General features: G+C 48.6%; 1 protein-coding gene across 1 annotated transcript in view; it reads left to right on the plus strand.

Annotated features, from left to right (window-relative positions):
* The first annotated feature begins 511 nt into the window (after window positions 1–511).
* The window catches only part of eif4g1a (eukaryotic translation initiation factor 4 gamma, 1a), a 30,858-nt gene continuing 9,051 nt past the window's right edge, over window positions 512–22,318 (plus strand). Inside the window, exons 1-16 of the mRNA XM_080546718.1 lie at window positions 512–885; window positions 3,863–3,989; window positions 4,143–4,226; window positions 4,534–4,566; window positions 6,526–6,705; window positions 14,202–14,304; window positions 15,757–15,908; window positions 16,456–16,548; window positions 17,132–17,207; window positions 17,392–18,645; window positions 19,248–19,336; window positions 19,628–19,814; window positions 19,995–20,128; window positions 20,662–20,773; window positions 21,388–21,806; window positions 22,096–22,242. Of these exons, the coding sequence (XP_080402844.1) occupies window positions 3,915–3,989; window positions 4,143–4,226; window positions 4,534–4,566; window positions 6,526–6,705; window positions 14,202–14,304; window positions 15,757–15,908; window positions 16,456–16,548; window positions 17,132–17,207; window positions 17,392–18,645; window positions 19,248–19,336; window positions 19,628–19,814; window positions 19,995–20,128; window positions 20,662–20,773; window positions 21,388–21,806; window positions 22,096–22,242 (3,138 nt within the window). The 5' untranslated portion in view covers window positions 512–885; window positions 3,863–3,914. The remainder of the gene's footprint in view (window positions 886–3,862; window positions 3,990–4,142; window positions 4,227–4,533; window positions 4,567–6,525; window positions 6,706–14,201; window positions 14,305–15,756; window positions 15,909–16,455; window positions 16,549–17,131; window positions 17,208–17,391; window positions 18,646–19,247; window positions 19,337–19,627; window positions 19,815–19,994; window positions 20,129–20,661; window positions 20,774–21,387; window positions 21,807–22,095; window positions 22,243–22,318) is intronic.

Here is a 22,318-nt window from a genome sequence, read left to right on the forward strand (position 1 = left end):
GTGTTTATTCTATTTGGAGCAAAATGTAAAGTTTATTAGAGGTACAATTTATCTGGTAGCACCTGTGTGTGTTTTTGTTTGTTTGTTTGTTTATCTGTTGCTCTCTTTTAGTTTTAGTTTTTTGTTGTTTGTTTGTTTTATTTTTTGTGTTTTTGTTTTTGGTTCTGTTTGGTTTTGTTTTGTTTGTTGCTGTTTTGTTTTGTTGCTGTTTTTGTTTTATTTGGTTTTTCTGTGTTTTTTTGTTTGTTTTGCCCAGATTGTGATGTGGGTATTAATGTGTGTCTGTCTTTCCTGTTGGATGTTGTATTGTCCTAATCTCAAGAAAAATAATAAAAATATTTGAGAAAAAAAGAGAGGTACAATTTATCACCAGAAAAACGAATTTTCTTTTCTCCACTGTCACGTGACCGAGGAAACGGCATCAAATTGTAATTTTCCCGGAAGTGCCCATGCGACTTACCAGGCGCTACCGCTCTGACCGGCACCGCACCACCATGGCCTCGCTGTAAAACCCAACGAAAGCCCAGACGTGTGTGAATATTGTACCGGCAATCCGTCACCATCGGCGCCTTGATCATGGACCTCCGGTCCAGAGGCTTTTCGCGGAGGCATCGGAGTCATCAATAGTAACATTTAAGTGCTATATTAATTTATTTGGGTGTCCCTGTCACTTTAGCACGCTCCGGGAACTTAAAGACCGTGAAGTGACAGCGCTGATAGCATTCACCCCCTATCCTGCTAGCTTAGCTTAGCTAAGTCAATAAGGGCACTTTGCCTTCTCTCCGAAAAGAAGGCAAGAAACTACAGCACTACTTTTAAAAAGTAACGGACGGTTAGAGAGGGTTTAGGTCTTCCCTCCGATCCCACAGAAACTCTTCATTCCCGGTAAGAAAGCCCTGTGATTATGAACCTGCAGTGCTAAGCTAGGTTAGGTTTTGCAGTGCTAAGCTAAGCTAGGGGTTTGTGTGAAAGGCGAACTGGCTGGTTGAAGGCCTTGCCTGGGTGTCTGTCTGTGTCCTACAAGGTTAGCCGGTGATGAGACGTGCTAACACGTTAGCTTGCTGTTATAATCTCCTTGTCAAGGAAACTCGCCTCCTTCAAAAGCGCTGTTAATGTTCCACATTAATGTGGTATTATTTCGATATTGTCACTATCTTTATTCTTTACAGACCGTTGGTCTGTTGGTCTAGTAAGTAAGTATATGTATTAAGCTGTTCTTGGTATTTAAAAAAAAAACGGTTAACTAGCTTTAGCATCGCCTGTTAAACGTTAGCTGATGTCATCTTGTTAGCTAGCTTCATCTTTCCAACGTGTGTTTCGATTCGATCGCTTGAACTTGACAGCTTCTCTCTCTGTTGACATCTTTTCGTGGGGGGTGTTTTCGTTTTCCAGCTGTCTGTATTTGAGGATGTTGTTTGTTTGTTTGTGGCCCCCCACTTTGCTTTTAACCTGGACAGCTGCCTGGGCGTTTAAGCTAAACCTGATCCGACCTGTCAGGGGGTTGTCATGCTGGTTTTCCACCTTTTTTGGTCTGGTCGTGGGCCTACGATGAATGAAGGCTTAAAAAGAGTCTAGCTAATCTAATATGGAAGTATTTCAACCCACATCTTCATGCCAAAGTTGCCTGGCATGTTTTATTTGATATATTTGTATTCATTGATTGTCTTCTCCATGGATGTAAAGTGTCTTTGAGCCTTCTCGATGTTCAATATGTCTAACCCTGACACATCTTCATCTGATCAGCTAACATATCACTGTCTGCAGGGTTATAATCATCATGTGTGTGTTGCTCTGGGTTCGTCAAGTTCAACCAGTCATTAATATGAGAGACACGTAGCAGGCAGGCTAACTAAGCTAACTCAAGTGTGGGTCTCGTCTGAACCACCCAGGTCCCCTGTAGTAATCTAGCCTCATGCCCGAACAGGCCCCATGCTTCCAGTCTGACCCCCACATCAGTAATGTTAATGCCACATGCATCTTGATCTTCTCACGGTCAGATCATATTATCTATATTTGTGTATCCTGTAATCATCGTTAATATTAACCATGGATCTGATTGTGTGAATGGGGATGTTGGGCTAATGGGGATGTGTGCTAACATATGGTAGCTGGGCAGGCTAAGCATGGCGGCTCACACACCGGCTGCTTCCAACGTGACACGTCTCCTCAATGAGATGGCCCCTGGTGCACCATGTGATGCCCAGGCTGAGACTTCATTTCACGTTTGAATTAATGCCACAATTAAACTAAATGCATGCCCCTGATCTGACTACAATCCGTAGCCCTTAAACGCTGAAGTGAACATCTAACATCTAAACTAGTAAGTGATTATTACAGATCGTTCGCCGACAAATGTGGTCTAGACCCCCTGCTGTCTCGAATGATTCGCTGACATCAGTGGCACAGCATCGGAAACATTGTCACCTATTCACACAACATGTGGTGGAATTTGGAGCCATTGCCAAATAGCTACCCAAACAACTGGCATTTTAAAATGGCTACACAAATACTGGCATTTAGTGACTCTTGTCTTGAGTAAGTCACCAATTGATTATGAGTCAGTGACATGTTTAACCTGCTCCATCTGGTGATGGTGTTAATCCCCCATTGACGAACTGGGTTCGAACCCCATGACCTAAATGCCAGGCCTTAAACAAATGTATAACCAGTCCAGCGTCAGTCTGTCAAATTATGTTTCCCCATCAGAACATCCAGATTTTTTATTTATTTCCACATCAAATGAAATCAAATGTTAAATCTGAATCTCATGAGACAATAGTCATGAAGTCGACATGTTTTTTATTGGTGCCATCTGTCAGGATCAATAGATGGCTCGGGCCAATGGCCTGTCCTCCCCTATTGTTTCAAATGGAATGTAGTAGAACTGTCCCTTTAGTGATGGTGAATGCTAGTAGCTGCCTCAACCCATTGCCCCCTCGGGCAGAAGTGGTTCACCATTGTCTGACTGATGGTGAGTTTGGGGTGTATTCACCTCCACCAGCTGGCTAATAGAACACTGGGAGGGAGGAGAGGGAGAGAGGAGGGAATCGAAGGGGAAAGAGACAGAACCTAATACATGTTTGTCTAGGTATGTTAGCACACGTGTGTGCGTGTGTATGTACGAGCGTGTATGAGCACAAGTCTTTTGGGAGGAGTCATTGCTGTGTTATCAGAGGCGGAACAGTAGGCCACACCCTGTGTGCTTGGCAAGGCAACGTTTATTATGCGCTTGCATAAACCTACTAATGCGCATACAGATTTGGAACTGCCCCATCATGCTGTCTCTGGTACGACATGACCTTAGAGCCTAACGGAAGTCACGAAAGGAACGTGGATGTTTCGTGCTTCGCACACCAACCTGCGACCGGTGGCAGGCGGTCGGTCAACTGTAGTGACCTGTCACAAGTTACCACAGACAAGTCTGGCATTCCCGTGTCTGTTCTATCAGGCGGCTCCAAGTTAGCTCATGCTAAAACTGTTGGGAGACAGGGCACAGCCTGCTATCCGGGTTATTACATAGAGCCATTTTGACCTGATGTTAAAGAGGCTATCGTTGGCTAGCTCAGCTGACGCGGCGTCATTTTGAGGAGTGTAGTTGTTTGTGGAGGACATTGTCACCGTTCAGCCTCTATTATAATTGAGCAGACACAGTATGGAAGCTGGAGTGACATTAGTCACAAGTTAACACAATTGTTCTGTGCAGTATGCGAGCGTTAATCCCCACAACCCTGATGATGCAACAGTTGATAGCGAGCGCCGTGCTTGAACCGACTTGCACCGTCGGGACCAGATTTTAATTAGTCGATGATCTGATGATGAAGAAATCTTTTCCTCTTTTCCTTTTCCTCTTCCTCTTCCTCAGGTTGGCTGGCAAGTCGGCGCCACCCTGATGCGGAACCACAGAACCACGTGAAATGAACAAACCACCGCAGCCTATAACGGGACCCACCTCTGTCCCACATCCCGCCCCCTCCCCTGGACTGACACAGGTGAGAGCCAATGACGGGACAGGATCCGTCTTTTTTCCGGTGTCTGGACGGTTGGCTTTTGAGTTTTGACCAGAGCTAGGAAGTTGGTGGCTAACTGCTCTGTTCCTCTGCCCAACCCCCCCGCCCCCCACCCCCCCTTCTCTCCCTCTCTAGGCTGCCTATGCCCCCGGACAGCCCCCTTCTCTTGTCTTCGCCACCCCACCTCCACAAATGAACTCCGCACCGCAACCGCGGCAGGTACTCGCCTCTCTCCTTCTTACTCTTTTCCCCTCACACACACACACACACAGACACACACACACACTCTCTCTCTCTTTCTGTATTCAAGCCTGTGGTGTGTTATGCCGAGTGTGTGCGAGACCACGGGCCCCAACTCTTTCCCTCTCTCGCGTGTGTTCCAGCGGTCATCTCTGCTTCAGTGCTTCAGTCAAACCTGTGTGCATGTGTGTGTAACAGTCTTTCTCTCCCCCTCTCACTGGCTCTCAACCTTGACCTCTCTCTTTCTCTCCCCCTCCCCTCTCTCTCTCTCTTGCTGTCCTCCCAGTTTGCCGCAGGGCCCCGTGCTTTACACCAACAGGTACTAACACCCCTCACTCACTCGCTCCCTAAAATGGCCGCCATCCCCTCTTCAGGCCAGTTGCATGCATTCAAAACCCGCCGTTCGAGAAGGATTTAGGCTCGACATTCCCCCATGTACCGTTGACACCTAGCTGTGTAACCAGACACCTTAACCACCTCAATTTATGGCGTGGGCCTATTTTAAAATGCGTCCACCTTGTAGCGTAGCTAGTGGTATCAGGGAATTCAGTGTCTGTCTCTCGGCCCTGGCTCTCCTGGACCACCCCCTTCTGAAGACTCTAGTCGTGCCCCTACTGCGCTGGCTTGGATCTGCATCTGCCATAAGGAAAAATATCCAACCCAGCGCGGTTTGGTTCGGGTCAGCCCTGTCATTGTGTCGACCCCCCCCCCCCCCTCCTTAGGCTGCCGACACAAATAGCCGCTCCAGGTTAACACACCCGTGATCAGACCAGTCCTGGGGCGGCGGGTTCTTCCTGGGGCGGCGGCCGGTTTGACGTCTCGCCCGACGTCTCTCTTTAATTTAAAGTCGTGACCCGTTTCCTAAGCTTAGGAAGGCTCGAGTGACACCGGTAGATGAGTGGCAGGCCTCCTTTGTTCAAGCCTTAAGACCCCCCCCACACCTCCAGTTTTCTAATGTCTTTGATGGTGAGCTGCATGGGAGTTGAAAGACTGATGTTTTTTCCGCTAACTGTGAATGGCTGAGTGATATGCTACTGCTTCTCATACTCTCTCTCTTCTCTCTCTCCTCTCTCTCATTCTCCCTCCCTATCTCTCTCTCATTCCCCTGCTCTCTCTTCCTTATCTACTCCTCAATCTTGTCTATCCCTTTCTCTCTTCTCTTGTCCTCCTTTTCACCCTCTCTCTCTCCCTCTCTCTCTCTCTCTCTCTGCTCGTGTGTTGTGCGGCTGAAGGGTGGATACAGAGCACTGCAGGTAACAGCTTCTCTCTTTCTCCTCCCCCGTTCTCCCTCTCTCCTCCCCCGTTCTCCCTCCCTCTCTCTCCCCCCTAACCTTAGTTGAGTCTATAAGAAATGGAATGATAGAAGTTGAGTCTCCACATAACCGGTTGAACTTGCTACACGCACACACCCCCCTCGATAGCCAAGCGGACGGGCTTTAATGTTAGTCTGTTAATGCGACAGTTACCTCTCCACTAAGAGGCGAATCATATTTCCAGCTTGCTACCGAGATTTATTCCCGCCCTGCCCTATATTTCCCAGCGGCTAGACTAACAGGTGTTAGGTAACCAGGGTGGGTGGGTGGGGGGGGTGTCCACTGAGCAGTGACTCTTTGAGGGATGTAGGCCGGACGGTAGGACTGGAATGTTGTTCACCACCTCCCCCTCCGTTCCGTCCTCACTCACGCCCCTTCACAGATCTGATGGGATTGGGCCTGGAAGCCACAGGGTCTCCACCACGTTGGCTTCCACCTACCCAGTCAATATCAGATCTGTGGGGGGGGGGGGGGATGGACACGATGGAACCCAGTCCTTGTCCCTGTTTTCTGAGTCACTGCCCCGTGGACACCCCCCCCCCCCCCCCCCCCGCCCCCTCTCCTGCTGACCCCTGGCACGCAGTGTGCCTGGTGTTCTATTTCAACTCCAGACCAGCGAAAACCCCTCTGCAGTCTCTGTGTGTGTGCAGTCTGTTCTGTCCTGTGTGGAGACTCTGCTTCCTTCAAACCTCAACCCACATGACAAGTCTCACATGCATACATGCATCTCATGCATACAACACACCCTTGCAGGAGCACACACGCTCGGATTTGTTAATTCCTACACACACACACACACACACACACACACACACTCACACTCACTAGCTACAGTAGCAAGCTTGATCATAGACACATGCACACACACACACACACGCTAGCTAGTAAGCTTGCTTACACGCATTAGCTAGTGCTCATACATTTGTTCGTATATTGTCCTAACTATTTCCTCCGCCCCCCTCTAGCCTTACTACGCCAACAGGCCCACCATGCCCACCAGTGCCCCCCGGGTCCAGACCAGTAGCGGGCCCCGGCCCGTGGGGCCCACGCATGTCTACCAGCAGGGCTCCCAGATGATGATGATCCCCCAGCAGCAGATCTCCTTCGCTGGCTCCCCTCAGGGCTACTTCATCCCTCCTGGACAGGTACAGGTAGCAACACCGTATAATACCTTCTACACTACACCCACCCACACTGGACAGGTACAGCCAGCGACACCGTTACACCGTATAATACACGCACGTGCACGCAGACACACACACATGCTACACCCACACAAACTACACACACACACACACCAGGGTTTCCGTTAGAAAAAATTGCCGCCGGACATCGTGTCCGGGAAGATTTCGATTTACCGGACAAACGTGAGATATTCCGGTCATCAAAAATATAAAATATAATATTTAAAAAAAAAAGCTGTTTGTCGCGGTGATAACTGTTGTGTAGCGGCCTATATATGCCATTTAATGTATATTTCTCATCCGATACGATTAGATGCGAGCTATATAATATATAATAATATAACATGATTCGCATGCGCGCTATGCCATTATGTCCAGCGCTGAACGGGCGCCTCACTAGGAACTGAACAGACAGCATCGATCAATGAACGGACTCCACATTACGTTAACTGAAGTTTGTTAAATTGTTTGGGATTAATGTGAGTTTTCTATTTTCTCTTTCCAGTTTTACCCTTTTTTAATCAATAAAACAACGTCATTTCTATAACCAGGTGGACAAAAGGAGTACACAGAAGCAGTTGTGCGCTTGTAGGCTCCTACCTGGTCAACAGCCTTTGCAGCATCTAGCGCGGCCAGCGCAACTCGGTGGGCACCACAGTGCACCTGAATGGAAAGCCCAGGCCAATGACACGGGACAGCTCCACACCTCTCTTGCGGAGCACCTCCACCACTTTGTCAAATATACACTCTGTGCGGTCCCGCACATCATAATTGCCCAGAAAACATGTCTCAACTCTTCCTTTTATTTCCAACTTCACGTATATAATCAGCTTCTTGTCCACGGTGATATTTACTGTCTCATCAATGATAATTCCAATGAAGTCACTCCCCTTTAGCTTTTCATCCAGCTGATCCATCACAACGTCTTCCGTGCCCTTTCCATGTCATCAACGGAGTTGCTGTGGCGCTAAATGCCCTCACTCAAGACAAAATCTGGAGCCTTAACTGCTTTCAGTAGCTCAGTCAGTCCCACATACTGATGACATGCGATGCCATTTTTTGCCATGTGAAATGCAACTTGTAGCTGAGAGTGCAGCTTATTGTTAGCCGTTGCATTAGCCTGCTCACAGTGGCCTTTCATAGCGGTTTGCTGTTGCCTCAAACTGACCGCCGATATGTGCTCACTGCACCGCCTGTGATCAGTGAGAGCCGACATTCTCATATTCGTTTCTCCTCTCGTGAATCCGTTATTCCTCCCCGATTTTTTGCACGGTGAGCAGAACATTTTTCCTTCCTCATCTAAACGCAGCCAGGGGAAAGTTTCTTTCCATTCAACTCTGAACTCTGGGTTGCCAGATGGGCCGGGTTACCGCCGAATGGGCTACTAGGTTTAAGCGGTAATAGACTGGTTAGGCTGTAATCCCATCTGGCATCAATCCCATGTGGCACCTGACTATTACCGCTGTTTCGCATAGGCCCGCCTACACATTAGGAGTCATCATCATGCCGGTGTCAAATCATATCATAATAAAAGAAATACATAGCCTATATATTCATCTTTTTTAAAATAGAAGGAATCAGAATGTGAACTTGAGTGAATTGTATTCAAATTGTGCTTAGAGGGAATTATTTTCACCACGACTTTTCAATTTGTCGGACTTCAACAAATTTTACCGGACAAAGACCGATAATTACCGGTTAACGGAAACCCTGACACACACACACACACACACACACACACACACACACTGGTATAGACTTTATACGGCTGACATCACACACTTAAGAACACTCGCTACTTATACAGTGGATTCTCACACACACACACACACACACATATAACGTGTGTAACACATCCTCCCTCTGTACTGTTGCAGTTTTATAGTCTAGCAGCAAGTCCTCAAAAAAGGCTTTAGTTTTCGAGATACCCCTACCCGAGGTAGAGCAAATGACAACAATGATTTTTCTTATCTTTAGGGTCTCCCATTAATGAAATTGATTGTTGTCAAATTTTATTTTTGGGGAAAAGATGTTTTTTTGGTTGTTCTTTAGAGCTACCCCAATCCCTGAAAAAGAGCCAAATTAGACCAGGCCGAATATGGGGAAGGTGACAAAAAAGCCCATAACTTGAGAATGATCACTCCTTTCCTCTTCAGATTTGCTGAGGTATGAACCAGGTGGTTGTCCTACATCACCAAATAGTCAGACAACTATTTACCTAAATAAATACTGAATTATAGTCCTGTAAACTTAGCTTTAGTTTAGACGGAAATTGTACTTTTTGGTGACAGGAACATAGGACTCCATCACTTTTCTCTCATTTATCAGAAAAACAGAAATCCCTGAAAAATATATCATTACTGAATTGTCTAGGGTGCTATTGAACAATAACCAGTAGTTGTATGGAAATATCTCATACAGTTCTATTGCAAATGAGATTTCTTTAGACATAGGCCTACCTCTTCTCTGATACAGTCAAATTCCGAATGGGGGATAAGTGGCATAATAGCCTATAAGTTAAGAATGCTCACTCTGATGGTCATTATATTTGGAGAGGGAAATACCAGGTGGCTGAACTACATCACCAAATAGTCAGAATAAGAGTAACCCAATAAAATAAAGTTTATTAGTTCTAAATTGCAAGCCTCTAAAACATAGGTGTAAATAGTACAGGTTTTATTAAAACTGGAACCTTAATTCAAAGTACAGTATAGAAATAATTTTGAAGCTTGACAGTGGAACACTCTCTGCCACTCTGGTTTGAGTGACAGCTGCATGTTTCAAAACTGTGTAGCCAACTGGGCAGCAGCAGCCATAACATTCTCCATCTCAGAGGGAGAGGGGCTGTGGATTGACAGTTCTGTTCAGATTATCACCAATCTAATGACAGATAACAGGTAACACATATGTCCAACTATGATATTAATATGTTGTTAGATTTGTGAGCTTTTAAACCATAGTGCAGGCATTCGGATCTAGGCAGAGGCTAGCAGAGCCCAGCTTACAAGGACTCAGAACCATACTGAACGTTGCTCAAGGACGAGATGATGAAGTTCATAAGAGACTATCGCCCCACTCAGATGACATACTGTCCTTCAAGGTCAAGGTTTCATATCACAGGTCATGTCGGGCCAGTTATTCAAGCACACATAACTATACGCCTACAACCAGTGATCAAGAACCACCCCAGGATCAGTAAAAGACTTAGACTGTCCAGAGACACTAGATTTGACATCCGTAGCTAGTGTTTCATTTGCAGCCAATGTTTCAATTGCAGCCAGAAAGTCACAAAGAGAGAAGGCCTGACCCCTATATGTACCGGTACAGGTGAAAGTACAAGGTCAAAGGTCCTCAACGCAGCCTCAGAGAGGTTTGATGAAATAATACATCACCGTATGCTGACCTATGAAGATCTTTTTGCCTATGATGCAAAGTATCACAGAAGTTGCCTAGGACACTATCTTTCAGAAAGGAACATTCTAGCAGCTAGAAACAAACATTTAACAGAAAAGAAGTTAAATGAACATGAAAGAGCTTTCATTGAGCTAACTGAAGAATTAACTAATTCAAAGCATATGACTGTCACAACACTGAGTGCTGTAACTGAGAGCTATAAAGGAAAACTGAGTACAGCTACAGAACCAACAATGTATAAATCCTGGAAACTCAAAGAAAAGATGAACCAGCATTATGGGGATAAACTCATCTTCATTGAACGTCCTGGAAAATCTGATCTGATCTGTTCTGGTGCCATGACTGTTGGCCATGCAATGAGAGAAGCTTCTCTCCTCAGAGAAAACATAACAGAAGACAGGGAGACAATGCCTCCACAGAGAACAGAGACCCTCACTGACACTCAAATCCTCCACCAGGCTGCAGGTATATTGAGGAAAACTATGGAAAAGGTTGAGCATGAGCCTCAATTCTACATAAGCAGTGACAAGCTTTCCCTTCTCCAGTGCAGTGAATATGTGCCAAACACTCTGTATGATTTTGTGAACTGGTGTGTCAATGCAGGTGCATTTAAAAATGTGCAGACCTGTGATGAGGACCCAGCTCTGAAGAATAACACAAGTGTTATAACCTTTTGCCATGATCTAATTGCACAGTGCTGCAGCAGACGTACACCTATCACTCTAGGACTTGGGATTATGATCCATCATGAGTTTGGCAGCAAGGCCCTTATCAACAAGCTACACATGATGGGTCATTGTGTGTCGTATGATGAAGTGCGTCAATTTCTCACATCAGTAGCAGCAGATCAATTACAGCGAAGCAAAGGTGTTTACATTCCAAATGGACTGACAAGAACCACAGAACATGGGATAATTGATGCAGCCATTGACAACTTTGACCAGAATGAAGAGACGCTGGATGGCAAAAATACAACACATTCCATGGCAATTGTTGTATACAGAAGAGGTGATGTTGCCACAGCACACAACCCCATCCTGAGAATCCCAGAGAGATCTCTCCATGCCCTGGACAGCTGTGATTTGGATAATGAAGAGGTTCAGAGGTAAATATTATAGACCAACTATCTGCCAGACACATGCAATACTTGATTGAAATGGCTCTGATATACTGTATGTTAATGCAATATAATCCAATATTAAAATGTAAAATGTGTAATGTGCACTGGAGGCTTCAAGTTTCACATTACACTTGTGTAAGTCAGACTAGCATTTGTCCAATATTCAAGTTACACATTATTTGTGAGGTCACACATCATAATCTAAGGAATCTGGAGTGTTGTTGTTTGTAAGGGCATTTTGTTAAAGATTGAATTATATGACAAAAGATGCCTAATGACTTGTTCTTGAATTTCAGATACATCAAGCCAGGTAGGCGATCTGAACCACCAGCAGTTCTACCACAGGTCCTCAAATCAGACAGCACAAAAGCTCAGGCAGCAGAAGGCCAAGACTTACTTTGGAAGGTGAGCCGTATCATGAAAGAAGAAGAACAGAGAATCCCAGGATGGTCTGCATTCAATGCCTATGTATCCACGTCAGACATCCCATTAACAACAGTACAATATATGCCCTTCATAAGAGCTTCACCATCAGACCTATCTACAATCTATACAGCTCTTTTGCAGCTCACACAGCTTGCTCAAGAACTGGGACAGAGGCATATACTTGTAACTGCTGACCTTGCCATCTACAGCAAAGCACAGCAAATTCTGTGGAGCAAACCTGAAGCTTTGGATGGCAAGATCACCATGAGAATTGGAGGAATGCACGTCACCATGGCCTTTCTGGCAAGCATTGGGAAGGTGTATGCAGACGGGGGCCTCTTTGACATGATAACCGAGTCTGGAGTCTATGCTGACGCAACAGCTCGGCAGATGCTTCAGGGGAAACAACTGACAAGAGGTGTGAGGAGCATCAAGGTTGTTTCAGAGGCTCTGTTCAGGCTCTTCTGGATGGCACTGGTCTCCTGGCTGAACAAAAAAGGCCAAAGTCCATTGTCTGCTGAACAAGAACACCTCCTGCGAGATGTGCAGCATGCCTGTCATGGCAACGACCAGGTCTCTGCCAGACAGTTCTTAAGTGAAGTGGAGACAGACCTTCCTGAACTGAGGAGAAGAATACAACAGTTTTCAGAGAGGGGAGTTCAACAATCAGCAACTTTTAAGTACTGGCTGAATTTCCTCAAAGGGGCTGATCTCTTACTCAGAATGCTACGATCAGAGCGTGAAGCTAACTTTGACCTTCATCTCAACTGCATGTCTGAAGCAATACCATGGTTCCGGGCTGCTGGCAGGATGAAATGCAATGTGTGGTCATGGTATTTGACAGGTATGACGGCCCACAGTCAATCAAAGACCTGGAGAGGCAAAGGAGAGGTGCAAGTGATGGAAGGCCTACACATGTTATCACTGGCAACACAAATGTCCCAAACTACAGGAAGTACTTGAGGAGTAGTGGAAACAAGACTGCACTGTGCATGTTTGTGAGCAACTACATTGTCACTGCAGCCCCGCAGAGACTACACTCAGATGACTCCATCATCTTGGCAGGTGGATTTGACAAAGGGGAGGAGGTGAAGAGCACAGCAGGAGTCAGCAGTTTGACATCACTGTACAGTGATCAGGAGGAGGCAGACACAAGGATGGTGCTCCATGCCATACATCTTGCAGAGTCATATTCCCGCATCATTGTGAGGTCTGATGACACAGATGTGGAAGTACTGCTCATATACTATGCAAGCAAAGAAATGTTTGGTTCATCTCTGGTGTACATGCATACAGGCCATGGAATGAGAGAGAGCTATGTCCCCATCAACACCATATCTGAGAAGATTGGAAAAGACATGTCTAACTGTCTACCAGCATGTCATGCACTCACTGGCTGTGACACAACAAGTAGTTTGTACAGAATAGGAAAGACAACAGCATTCAACAAACTCAAGACCCATCTCAGCGAGCTCAAAGATCTGGCCCATTTTGGACTCTCTGCCAGCTTGGAAGAGTCTTTGCCAGTCGCAAGAGAATTTGCGCTACTCCTATATGGAAAAAAGAAAATGGAAAATGGATTGATTGGGTTACTCTTATTCTGACTATTTGGTGATGTAGTTCAGCCACCTGGTATTTCCCTCTCCAAATATCATGACCATCAGAGTGAGCATTCTTAACTTATAGGCTATTATGCCACTTATCCCCCATTCGGAATTTGACTGTATCAGAGAAGAGGTAGGCCTATGTCTAAAGAAATCTCATTTGCAATAGAACTGTATGAGATATTTCCATACAACTACTGGTTATTGTTCAATAGCACCCTAGACAATTCAGTAATGATATATTTTTCAGGGATTTCTGTTTTTCTGATAAATGAGAGAAAAGTGATGGAGTCCTATGTTCCTGTCACCAAAAAGTACAATTTCCGTCTAAACTAAAGCTAAGTTTACAGGACTATAATTCAGTATTTATTTAGGTAAATAGTTGTCTGACTATTTGGTGATGTAGGACAACCACCTGGTTCATACCTCAGCAAATCTGAAGAGGAAAGGAGTGATCATTCTCAAGTTATGGGCTTTTTTGTCACCTTCCCCATATTCGGCCTGGTCTAATTTGGCTCTTTTTCAGGGATTGGGGTAGCTCTAAAGAACAACCAAAAAAACATCTTTTCCCCAAAAATAAAATTTGACAACAATCAATTTCATTAATGGGAGACCCTAAAGATAAGAAAAATCATGGTTGTCATTTGCTCTACCTCGGGTAGGGGTATCTCAAAATCTGAGGGCCCTTCCTGCTAGACTATTAGGTGTGTTAGGAGTTGTGGCCTGCAAGTGAGAAATGCCTTGTGGTCACAAAGCCGAAGAAAAATAGACTATTGAACCATTTGCTCTCCTCCCTTTGGGTGTGCTGCGCTACATTAACTGCCAGTGAGTCCTTCTCCCCCCCAACTCCCCCTTTGAATATCTTTTTTTGGGTTTCCTCTCTCTCTCTCCAGTACCGTGCCCCCTACACCATGGCACCGACCCAACAGTACCCTGTGACCACCGGCACCGCAAGCTTCTACCCCGGGACCAGCCCGGCAGAATACGGTACTTATGGTAAGAGGCTCTGCTCTGGGCCCCTCCCTCCCCCTCCCCCTCCCCCTCCCCCACCCACCTGCCACGTACAACCACGACTACAACCATAAACCCTCATTTTACAACCGACCATGACCGTGACCAGAACCCACAATCACAACCATGTGTGAAACCCCCATGAAACACCACTTGGAGCTAGAACACATGAACACACATCATCATGAACCACTAAAAACACACCAAAGGAACCAAAAGGAAAACCCAACACTATGAGATTTCGAGCGCCCCTTGGACTCAAACACACGCCGGTTGTTTGAGGTGGTTTTGCCTGGCAGGTTATGCGTGTGTGCGTGTTTGCGTGTGTGTGTGTATGGATGGTGAGGCCCTGTGTGTGTGTTTGGGAGTCCGCCCAGCAGTCTAATACATGTAGAGTCTGGCTTTAACAACTGCTGTCAGTCTCCAGTCCTGTGTTTTCTCTCTCTCTCTCTTCAGTCTCGCCCGACCACAGCCTTTTAACCCCCTGCTTCTTCCAGTTACCTCTTCTCATTCACTCATGCTGCGTCTGTCTCTTCCTGTCCTCTCTCTTTCTCTCTCTCTCCCTCTCCCTCTCTCCTTCTGTTTCCCCTTCCCTCGCTCCCCCCCCCCACCCGTCCCCCCCCCGTCCCCTCCTCTCCCTCTTTTCCGCGGCGTTCAGAGCCCTCTCTCGCTGCGAGGGAGAGGCGGGGCGGTGGGGGGAGAGGGGGCGGGCGAGAGAACGGGCGTCTCTCGCTCCACGGCGCTCCTCTCACCTCCCAGCGCTACCCCGGTGAGTAGTGCGTGCGTGTGCGTGCGTGTGGGTCAGCATGCTTCAAGAGCGGAGTCTTTGTGTCCACCTCTGTCTGCGTTGTCGCCGTGTGTGCGTGTTGGCATGTAGGGGTTGTGTGCAGCATGAGTTTTCCATGTACTGTAGAGTTTACATCACATGTGTGTTTGTAGACTTATTTTCTTGGTTAAATGTTTCTTTACATTGTGTCTAGTTATTAGTGTTCCTTTTTATTGTGTGTGTGCGCTCATTTTAGTGTGTGTGACCCTCTGTACAGAGGTTATGGTGTTTCATCAAAATGAAAGTAAAAATTCTCATACATTTTTCCCATCTGTATTTTTGTAAATGGCTAATATAAGCATTGTTACACAGGTGTACGGTTTATTGGTTTTTCTTTTCAGTTTTCTAGCATTTGCTTCCGGCAACCATTTCCTCACGATTATTTTTAGTAAATAAAAACAAAGAAAACGTACAAGAAACTGTAAACCTTTGTTACACAATGCTTTTATTAGCATTGTTATAAAAATCCAGATGGGGGGGTGGCAAAAATGGATGGGGATTTTTCGGCTTGGAACAGAAGTTCAATGAACTACCTCCTGACCTCAGACCTCTCTCCAGTGTATTTGAAAGGTCCTTCTCCCCCCCCTCCCCCTCTCTCTCCTAACCTACAGCAGGTGCGTACTACCCGGCACAGCCCCAGTACACGCCCACGGTCCAGCCCACGCCCGTCATGATCAGTCCCGCCCAGCAACAGCAGCAAGCTCCGCCCCCTCAGCCACCGCCCGCCCAACCACAGGGCCCGCCCAAGAGGGAGCGCAAACCGGTACGGTGGCACACCAAGGTCAAAGGTTATGACCCCCACTGAGGTCGACAGTAGCATAGAATAGACAAAACGTTATGTTCCACACCATGTTTTGAATGGAATCTCTAATATGATGATGATTATAATAATAATATGGTTGGGTGATATATATATTCTTATTCACCATATACTTTAGAGTATGTCACAATATATATAGTCACAATATACGACATTGTGCTCGTCCAAGTAAGGAAAGTGTATGACTGGTGTTTAAATGGACAAACATGGTAAAACGAAGACATTGTTTTCGCCGCGAAATGTGCTTTGTTTGGCAAAAACAGCACGACACGGCACTTGTAGTTCTGCATGTATCTGTAGTTTTGAGCACTTCTACAGCCGTATCTTCTGTAAGAGAACAGGATCACGTTATGCTCTCGGCCTCATGATATTTGACGATATCTCATATCGGCCCGGTAGACGGAAGAGAGGGGGTTAGCGGATACACAGCGGCCAGTTTGGCGTTCTGACGACATCGATGAATCCAACTGTCTACTCTCCCCCCTCACAGATCAGAATACGAGACCCTAACCAGGGTGGGCGTGACATCACAGAGGAGATCATGTCGGGAGGAAGGTCCACCTCCACACCAACTCCGCCGCAGGTAAGCCCCTCCCCCCGCGCCATCACGCGGTCATGAACAGTCCTTACGGCCGCACTGTGTATCTGGACCTAATGCGCATTCGAGATCTTGGTAATTTTGTAAGATGGATGTATAGTTAGTTATATAGTACCATCAGCAGGGGGGGTATAAGAATTCCAGTCTCACATGCAGAGGGAAGGACATCATCAAAGCAACAAAAGACGACCTTGAAGAAGCAGCACACAGGGTTCTCACGGCTGCCATGTGCCGTCAACGGACGGTGATGTCATAGGGGAAACCAGACTGTTTTGAGTCATAGATTTAGAACCTTGTGGCTGTTTAGAACACTGTTCTATCTCTATGGTTTCAAGCCTAAAGACAAACTTAAAAAAAAAGACGAAATTGACATTCTGTTTTGGTTCACTTTAAGAGCAGTCTTATCGGTTTGGGTTGCGTGTGCCGCCTCCAAATTGACCCGGCTTTTGAACGAGCGGTGTTCAATTTGGCAGTGTGACAGGATTAAAAGAAAGAAGGGAAAAAGAAGTTGAGGTTCTTTTACAAAACCGGTTCTGACCTTGCTCTCTCTGTGTTGTGCTTTTGTAAGGCCATGTCAGAGGAGGGAAGTCCCCCTGCCCAGACCAATGGAGAAGTTGCACAGCCCGTCATGGTGACGAGAACAGGTCAGTCCCTTTTTCTGGTGTGGTTTTATTAATTAATTAATTTTATTTTCAATATAATGACTATTACTAACCCGAACTGTTCAAATCAAGCTTTTCTCGTTGATTTCCACTACGTAAAAGTGTTTAATCCTAGCCTGTTCTCAGTCTAATTGTTGTCTCTTGTCTGTCTCGTCGCGACGCACAGATGAAAACACAGAAACCGCAGCCCCCGCTCCCACAGCGGAAACCCCGCCCCCTGCGCCCGCGGCCCCCGAGCCCGCGCCCGAGGCCCCGCAGGACATGGACGACAGCCAGTCGGCCCCGCCTACCGAGCAGGCCGCCCAATCAGCACCAGCCGTCCCTCCGGCTGAGGTGCCCATCCCGCCCGGGGAAGACCAGCCCCAGTCTCGCTCCCCCTCCCCCCCGGCTGCCCCCACCTCCCCTCCCCCCACAGAGGAGCCGCCGGCCCCCGCTCAGGTCAGCGACACGGTGGACGCCAAGTTGACCCCCGCTGTGACCTCAGCAGCGCCCGCCGCCGCCGCCATGGAGGCCCTCTCCATTCAGGAGGAGGAGCCTACGGTCGCCCCGGCAACAGCTGAGCCCCCGCCCCCTCCTCCCGCCGCCCCGGTGGTGGTGAAGAAAAAAGAGGAGGAGGAGAAAAAGGAGGTGAAAAAGGAGGAAAAAGAAGAGGTGAAGGTAGAAAAGGAAGAGCCTGCCGTAGTCAGCAAGCCAGAGGCGGTGGTGGTACCTGAGGTGGTGGCGGCACCAGTGGTGGTACCTGAGGTGGTGGTGGCACCAGTGGTGGTACCAGTGGTGGTCGCCCCAACGGCCGCCCCTGCCCCAAAGGTAGCCCCCGCCCCAACGGCAGCCCCGACCCCAAAGGCAGCCCCCACCCCAAAGGCAGCCCCCACCCCCGCCCCGGCAGTGGTGGAGCCCGTGGCTGTAGTCCCGCGCCCCTTGACCCCCGTGACCCCCGTGGTCAGCAAAGAGGTCAGCCCTCCGGTGCCTGAGAAGGTAGAGGCGCCAGCAGCCGTTCCCGACACCGTCGACGGCCCCGTGGAGAAGCCAGCCGCCGCAGCCCCCGCCGTGAAGGAGGTGGCCGCTCCCCCCCCGCCCCAGGCCTCCGCCCCCCCCGCCGAAGTCGAGCCGGAGCCCGTCGTAGCGGCTCAGACGGCCGAGCCCCCTCTGTCCAACGGCCTCCCTCAGGACCCTGAGGAGCTGTCCGAGGAGATGCCCGAGGAGGAGGCGGAGTGCGAGGACGAGTCGCCCATCTCCGAGCCCCTCGACACCCCTCGACCTCAGGAAACCGCCCCTGTCGCCGCCGTTGCAACGCCGGCCCAGGAGGAGAAGAAAGAGGAGGAGGAGGAGCAGCAGAAGCAGGAGGAGGAGGAGGAGGAAGAGAAGGAGGACGACGCACCCCCTCCCTCCAGCGGCCCTTCGGAGGAAACCACTATGCAAGGTAGGGTGGAGTCTGGCTGTGGACTTGGAACGACGCCCCTTCCCTTCCTGATCTGAGTCACTGATCTGAAATGCGTCGCTTGTTGAGAGCAATGTCTGGGGGAAGGTAGCTTTGACTCATCCCTTTATGACTCATCCCTTTATTTATTTTGTATTTAACCTTTAATCACCAGGGGAAGCCATTGAGACCAAAGTCTCATGGTTACAAAGCGTTTTTTTGAGAGAATACAAAAACATCAGACACGAATCCAAAATCAATACAAAAAACCGTCATACGTTCACGTGTTCTGGCAACGTCTTTTAAACACATGCACAGACCTCGACCTCAACTTCACATTCCATATTTTTGAACCGTCATTTCCATCAGATCAGCGGTTACTACCAGGAAGGAAGTAGGGAATATGCCAAGCCAACCAAGTCAGATCTCGCTACAATTAGCTAGGGAAGGGAAGGGTGCCTGTTTTGAATATATTCAAATAAGGCCTTTTATCTGTGTTGTGTTTCACCACAGGGCTTTTGAATTATCTTAGAATCCGGTGTTTTTTGTTGTTGTTGTTGTTGTTTCTTTTAAGTCTGACTGAGTTTGATTGAATCCCTCTGCAGCTGCTGTGTCTGTGCCAAAGAAGAAGAGGAACATGAAGGAGCTGAACAAGAAGGAGGCCATCGGAGACCTCCTGGATGCCTTCAAAGAGGTGTGTGTGTGTGTGTGTGTGTGTGTGTGTGTGTGTGTGTGCGCGCGTGCGCGTGTGTCGGTCTAGAAAAAAGTTGCTGTAAAATCGTCCCCTATCATTTTACCTGGTCCATCCCTGTAGCAGTAGTATCCCAATCCTTCCTTGGAAACATATCAGACTGAATGGTACTTCCTGACTAGATACTAGAATACTAGAAGTAAAGCATTGCACACTGGTACCCCCAGTCAGTCACACACACAGACACTTAAACGTGTCGTCCCGTCCTCATCTCTCTGTTTGTCGTCCGTACAGGAGCAGGCGGCCGAGGCCAAGCCCGCCCCCGAGCCCTCGTCCACTCAGGCCGAGCCTCTCCCTGCGGCGGCGCCCGCTGCCCCCCCCGCCGACGCCCCCGACGAGACGTGGGAGGAGAAGGAGGACAAGCAGAACGCCGACACACCCAAACCCAAACCTGGGGACGCCAAGTACCAGTACAAAGGAGGTGAGGCAGTGAAATCCCTAATTTCATCACCTTGAGGATGACAAAAAGCAATCATATGGTGCCGTGAATAGGCCTAAAATTATATCCAAAGAGGTCTTTAAAAGGTCTTAAATCTGACTTGTTGAAACGTATAGGAACCCTGACTAACACACTCTCTGCCCCCCCACCCCCTTATTCCAGAAAATTGGAAGCCCATTGACCCAGAGGACAAGAAGAGGTATGACCGGGAATTCCTCCTGGGCTTCCAGTTCATCAGCGCCAGCATGAGCAAGCCCGAGGGTCTGCCTCTCATCAGCGACGTGGTGCTGGATAAGGTAACAGACACGCCACACACCGCCCCCTCCTGGACAGGAGGACTAATAGGCTTTTTTATTACATATGTGTAAAGGGGGGGGAAAAGCCAGGGAATTTCAACGTTTAAAGTCACAGTCTCTCAAAATGCCGTACGGCCATTGTTGTAGTCGCAGAGTCAAGAAGCGGGTGATACGCTCAACAAAGTACCAGGGCAAGTCTGCCAATTTATCAAAATAGTGAAAATACCACTGCTTATCTGTGACTGCTTCTCACGGTTGCCATGTGCCGCCAACGGACGGTGATGTCATAGAGGACACCAGAGAGTTTTGAATCGTAGATTTAGCCCCGTGGCTGTTTAGAACACTGTTCTATCTCTATGGTTTCAAGCCTAAAAACAAACCTAAAAAAAAAGACGAAATTGTCATTCTGTTTCGGTTCACTTTAAGAGCAGTCTTATCGGTTTGTGTTGCGTGTGCCGCCTCCAAAATGACTTTGTTGAGGTGCTGAAGAGTATTAATAGGGTGTGTGTGTGTCTGTGTCCTTCTATGTCTAGGCCAACAAGACTCCGATGCGTCCCGCAGAGCCCGGTCGTATGATGAACGCCGGGCCCGACTTCACCCCCTCCTTCATGGGCAACCTGGGGGGGAGACAGTCCTCTGGTGGAGGTGGAGGTGGAGGAGGCGGAGGCGGAGGAGGAGGAGGAGGAGGAGGAGGCGGTGGTGGTGGTGGTGGAGGACCACGTGGCCCGGTAAGAGGCTATTTTGTGTGTGTGGGGGGGGGGTCAATTATGAGTCAGTACTGGTAAATAAGCGTCGGAGCAGCACAGCTATATGAATCGACCGTCTGTTTGGACGAGCTGCTTTAGGGCATTTGTCATAATGTCATCATCGCATAATGGACTACGCTGTTCTCAGGTCGCCCGGGGTCACTTCCTGTAATCGTTTCTCCCAATAGCCGGACCGCACTGCGCTGTGAATGATTGACGGCGTCACTGTTTGTCGAGTTCATCGGCCTCGTCTCCACTATCTCCTCTTCATGAGGTCATAACCTGTTCTTTCTCTCCTTCTCTGCCCCCCCCCCTCCTATATTCTCCTCCCCCTTTCATGCCCCTCACCCCCTCCCCCTCCTACCTACTTCTGCTCTCATCTCTCTCTCTCTCTCTCTCTCTTCCTCCCCTCTTTCATTCTCTCAACCATCCCCGTCCCCTCTCTGTTCCCCTTCTATACCTCCCCCTCCCTCTCCTCTCCTCTCCCCTCCCTCTCCTCTCCTCCCCTCCCACTCCAGCCCCCCGGGCCGAGGCGCTCCCAGCAGGGCCAGCGCAAGGAGCCCCGCAAGATCATCACCAGCATGTCCCTGGGCGAGGACGTGCAGCTCAACAAGGCGGAGAAGGCCTGGAAGCCCGGCGTGAAGATGGCGGCGGTCAGCGCTCGCGGCGGCGGCCCCCGCGCAGGAGCCCCCGAGCCCGCCGCAGAGGACGACTCCGAGCAGGCCAAGACGGACGAGCTGTTCAAGCGCGTGCGCAGCGTCCTCAACAAGCTGACGCCGCAGATGTTCCAGCAGCTGATGAAGCAGGTGACGGACCTGACCATCGACACGGAGGAGCGGCTGAAGGGCGTCATCGACCTGATCTTCGAGAAGGCCATCTCGGAGCCCAACTTCTCGGTGGCCTACGCCAACATGTGCCGCTGCCTTATGGGGGTGAGTGGGCGTGGGGGGGGGGGGGTTTGTTGTGTGTGTGTGTGTGTGTGTGTGTGTCGGTCTTGTTAAGTTATTTTTCTGCTTCTTTTTACACCTGTTTCTGTCTCTCTGTCTTTCATACTTTCTTCCTGCTTTCGTTCGGTTCTCTTTTCGTCGACTGTCCTCGTATGTTCCTTCCAAGTACAGAATTCATTCACTCGGTTGTTGTGGGACTCTCTGTCGCCACCAACAAAAGTCATCGTATACTAAACTTGCTTCCTTCCTTCCCTCCTCCCCTCCTCCCCCCTAGCTCAAAGTCCCCACCACAGACAAGCCGGGAGTCACTGTGAACTTCCGCAAGCTGCTGCTTAACCGCTGTCAGAAGGAGTTTGAGAAGGACCAGGACGACGACATCATCTTCGAGGCGAAGCAGAAGGAGATGGAAACCGCCAACGTGGTACGTGCGTCGCACTGCGCTCTACGTCAGAACGACGACGACAGCCGCACGCTCGCAATGTTTGGATTCCCCCCAA

Source organism: Nansenia antarctica, assembly GCF_963989245.1.
Source record: "Nansenia antarctica genome assembly, chromosome: 16".
In the NCBI taxonomy this organism is placed as follows: Eukaryota; Metazoa; Chordata; class Actinopteri; order Argentiniformes; family Microstomatidae; genus Nansenia; species Nansenia antarctica.